The sequence below is a fragment of the Entelurus aequoreus genome, linkage group LG23 (assembly GCF_033978785.1).
Source record: "Entelurus aequoreus isolate RoL-2023_Sb linkage group LG23, RoL_Eaeq_v1.1, whole genome shotgun sequence".
In the NCBI taxonomy this organism is placed as follows: Eukaryota; Metazoa; Chordata; class Actinopteri; order Syngnathiformes; family Syngnathidae; genus Entelurus; species Entelurus aequoreus.
Window position 1 is genome coordinate 11,632,398 of NC_084753.1, and position 4,885 is coordinate 11,637,282.

The 4,885-nt window shown below is 36.1% G+C and overlaps 1 protein-coding gene across 2 annotated transcripts in view; it reads left to right on the forward strand.

Annotated features, from left to right (window-relative positions):
- Window positions 1–4,672, forward strand: part of sptlc2b (serine palmitoyltransferase, long chain base subunit 2b) — a 79,542-nt gene extending 74,870 nt beyond the window's left edge. For both annotated transcript variants that reach the window (XM_062033803.1, XM_062033804.1), the window contains one exon: window positions 3,801–4,672. In XM_062033803.1, the coding sequence (XP_061889787.1) occupies window positions 3,801–3,908 (108 nt within the window). In that variant the 3' untranslated portion in view covers window positions 3,909–4,672. The remainder of the gene's footprint in view (window positions 1–3,800) is intronic.
- Window positions 4,673–4,885: the final 213 nt, after the last annotated feature.

A 4,885-nucleotide genomic window follows, 5' to 3' on the forward strand; every position in this document is an offset into this window, starting at 1 on the left:
TGTGTGTGAATGGGTGAATGTGGAAATACTGTCAAAGTGCTTTTAGTACCTTGAAGGTAGAAAAGCGCTATACAAGTATAACCCATTTATCATTATCATTTATATTCAATTGAATGCACTACAAAGACAAGATATTTGATGTTCAAACTCATAAACTTTTTTTTTTGCAAATAATAATTAACTTAGAATTTCATGGCTGCAACACGTGCCAAAGTAGTTGGGAAAGGGCATGTTCACCACTGTGTTACACCACCTTTTCTTTTAACAACACTCAATAAACGATTGGGAACTGAGGAAACTAATTGTTGGAGCTTTGAAAGTGGAATTCTTTCCCATTCTTGTTTTATGTAGAGCTTCAGTCGTTCAACAGTCCGGGGTCTCCGCTGTCGTATTTTACGCTTCATAATGTGCCACACATTTTCGATGGGAGACAGGTCTGGACTGCAGGCGGGCCAGGAAAGTACCCGCACTCTTTTTTTACGAAACCACGCTGTTGTAACACATGCTGAATGTGGCTTGGCATTGTCTTGCTGAAATAAGCAGGGGCGTCCATGAAAAAGACGGCGCTTAGATGGCAGCATATGTTGTTCCAAAACCTGTATGTACCTTTCAGCATTAATGGTGCCTTCACAGATGTGTAAGTTACCCGTGCCTTGGGCACTAATGCACCCCCATACCATCACAGATGCTGGCCTTTGAACTTTGCGTCGATAACAGTCTGGATGGTTCGCTTCCCCTTTGGTCCGGATGACATGACGTCGAATATTTCCAAAAACAATTTGAAATGTGAACTCGTCAGACCACAGAACACTTTTCCACTTTGCATCAGTCCATCTTAGATGATCTCGGGCCCAGAGAAGCCGGCGGCGTTTCTGGATGTTGTTGATAAATGGCTTTCGCTTTGCATAGTAGAGCTTTAACTTGCACTTACGGATGTAGCGACGAACTGTATTTAGTGACCAGTGGGTTTCTGAAGTGTTCCTGAGCCCATGTGGTGATATCCTTTAGAGATTGATGTCGGTTTTTGATACAGTGCCGTCTGAAGGATCGAAGGTCACGGTCATTCAATGTTGGTTTCCGGCCATACCAGATTCTCTGAACCTTTTGATGATATTATGGACCGTAGATGTTGAAATCCCTAAATTTCTTGCAATTGCACTTTGAGAAACGTTGTTCTTAAACTGTTTGACTATTTGCTCACGCAGTTGTGGACAAAGGGGTGTACCTCGCCCCATCCTTTCTTGTGAAAGGCTGAGCATTTTTTGGGAAGCTGTTTTTATACCCAATCATGGCACCCATCTGTTCCCAATTAGCCTGCACACCTGTGGGATGTTCCAAATAAGTGTTTGATGAGCATTCCTCAACTTTATCAGTATTTATTGCCACCTTTCCCAACTTCTTTGTCACGTGTTGCTGGCATCAAATTCTAAAGTTAATGATTATTTGCAAAAAAAAAGAAGTTTATCAGTTTGAACATCAAATATGTTGTCTTTGTAGCATATTCAACTGAATATGGGTTGAAAATGATTTGCAAATCATTGTATTCTGTTTATATTTACATCTAACACAATTTCCCAACTCATATGGAAACGGGGTTCGTAATTTTACACTTTGAGTCTATTAGAGTGCTAAAACTGCCAATAGTTAATCAATAGTCAATATACCAGTGTGCAGCTTTTTAAACGTCACAAAATGATTTTCTTTTTGAGGAAGTTAGATTTTGTGTTTTGTTTGTTTTCATTGCTGCTATTATAACAGTTTTTTCAATACATAAATAAGGTTAATAGTTTTTTTAGCACTTCGCCAAAATGTTATTGCAAAATTAACCGTGGTTTTAACGACATATTACAGTAAACACAAAAAAAATGGTACCACTAAATTTTATGATGAAAACACTTTAGCAATTTTTTTTTGCGTAAAATCTACAGTTGTTTTTACAATGTATTATTGTAAATAGGGTAATGGTACCTCTTTTTTTTAATATATATTAAGATTCTCGCTATTGAGCTGCCAGTTTTTACTGTGAAATCCATTGTCATCTACCTAGTGTGCACTTTGATGGATAATTAAATAGCTAAATCATAAGTCAAGAGACTTTTGAAATGACAAAAATGCTAAAGACACACCTTTTTAATCAGGCTTTATACTGTTAAACTCTTAAGGTTTTTTTTTGTAATTTCTATCTTAATTACTATTATTCTCTCAATTTTTATTAACTTATTATTATCGATTATCGATTCTCTTATCGAGTCCAGATAGGTTGTTGTATATGGGAAAAAAAACACAATATTTGGTTTAACAAAAGCTCACTTTTATTATATAATAAAAAAATTAAATCTAATAAATAAATAAATATTGACTGTTACCCACCTAAAAAAATAAAATAAAATAAATAAATAAATATTGACTGTTGTTACCCAAAGTATATTAAGTGGGATTTTTCAGAGAAACAAATATATACAGTAACACAAAAACAACCTGTCTCTGTGATCACTATAGGTGTATAAATAATAATATAGTGTTAAATAAAATCAGTCCCTTGGGCACAAAACTGAAAATAATACAGCTCTCCAACAAGTGCACTTCTGCTGCTATTTGACATAACTGTTTGTTATGATGCTTTGACATTTTTGCACTTTATTTCTTTATTGAAAGAACATTCTATGAAGAGAAAAGTTCTTTGCAAATGTGGTTACAATGCAAATAAATGAAAAGTTAAAGCTAAAAAAAGAAATACACTTTTTTGAGTTAACATTATTTCTTTATGGGGGAAAAATGTTATGAGCTAGAGAATATAACAACTACACTACCCAGCATGCAACGGGAGTTACGAGCATGCGCGGTAGCCCCGAAAAGTGTTGCATGTTGCCACGCTGTGAAAGTAAACGTCAAGAACTCAGCCAACACGCCTCGTCTGCATTATTTATAATTAGACAGACAACACATCTACAGTGTGATTTTGTTTTGTTTACAAGGAAAGAAAAACAATAGTTAAAAAACGGAGATATGTTGTATATATATGTATGTGCTGCGGTAGTTTTAAGAACGTTGCGACAGCTGCCGTAAAGGAGGTGCGTTGCTATGTTTCCGGTTGGTCGTAAAAGTGTTCGTCATGTGTTTTGCCCTGCTAAAATCTCTCAGTAAAGTTATTCGATGGATTATAGCTTTTGTTTTGAACTTTATTACACCTTGGAGCGCTTTTTCCCGTCCATTATTTTCCTGCTTTCGCTATCTGCGCCTAATGACTGAGCTACGTGACGTCATTTATTGTGATGTCCCACGGAGCATTTCTGGTCGGGACGGGATTCGAATAAAGAATCAACTCTTTTCCTTTACTATAGTGGTCTCGATAACGGGTACCGGTTCTCATAAAGGGATTCGAGTCCGAGGACTCGGTTCTTTTCTTATCAAACAACCGGGAAAACCGGTTTCGAGTATCATCCCTAACAGCACTTTGTGTTTGCCACTTGCCTGTGTATGAAAAGTGCTACATGAATACAGTTTGATTTGAAGCAGATGTTTAAGTATTTTAATTTTAACAAAATAAGGTTTGTATGATAATATAAAATGTGTTACATTATTAGATATTAAAGTTTAAACGATATTCAGCTGCATCCAGTACATGTATATTTTCTGTCACAGTGGAGATAGAAAGATAAAGTACTTTATTAACGCATATTGTTTCCAGGCTTTGGCAGGCCTTATACAATTTTAGGATGGAGCTACAAAAAAGTTTTGACCTGAACAATTGTGCTGTGAAAGCAGTCTGAATGCTAACAACCCCTGTGATGTTTCGCCAGGTATTAGAGGCCATGAACGAAGTGGGCGACCTCCTGCAGCTGAAGTACTCCAGACAGTCTCCTCCCTCCGTCAGGTGGACGTCCGAGGAAAGCCAGCTCCAGGACTGAGCCACGTCGCCCACACGTTGAGTCCCCATGTCCGGCCGTCCCCCCCGAATCCATCCGCTTTCAGTACCAGGCCGCCACTCTGTACCTCTTTTACACCACACTTCAAACCTCAAAAGCCTGAATCATTTAGGTACTTTTATGTTTAGGCCATGGGTGTCCAAACTAAGTCCCGTGGGCCAACAAGTCTCTTCAATTTGGCCCGCGAGACGTCATGAGTTCAACAAAGCATCTCACCGCGGAGTGCTTTCAAATTAACCTTAATTACCAGGCAGTTTCTGAATGCTACATATTGGCTGGCATCTTGTGGAAAATGTGAGTAAATCAGATCATGACACTTGAAAGTTCTTAGTAATATCAGCAGGGCATTTACTTATACGACACAATTTAAACAACCTTCCCTAGTCATGGTGCAGAAAAAAATACAACTAACACAAAGTGTCAACAAAACATGGTCACACATAACACAACCTGCTCACTAAACTTTGTTGATATAACGAAAAATGTCCAAACACCATAAAAAAAAATCTAAATTACACCCATTACAGTCCATGATGGAAACATGTAAAACACTCTCCACACTTATCCATGTTTGGCACATTTTAACTGCTTGATATTTCTGATTGATTACAAAACTTTACTTTAAATATCCAATCATTAATTATATATCCATCATGTTAATATGTGTACACACACACACATATATAAATATATTAATATGTATGTATGTATATATGTATATGTGTGTGTATATATATATGTATAGATGTGTGTATATATGTATACAAATGTGTATATATGTTTGTATATGTGTATATATGTATATATATATATGTACGATATATTTGTATAGATGTATGTATATATGTATGTGTATATATGGATATATATATATGTGTATATGTTTGTATATAAATATGTATGTATATATATATGTATGTATATATATATATATATGTATGTATATATATATGTATGTA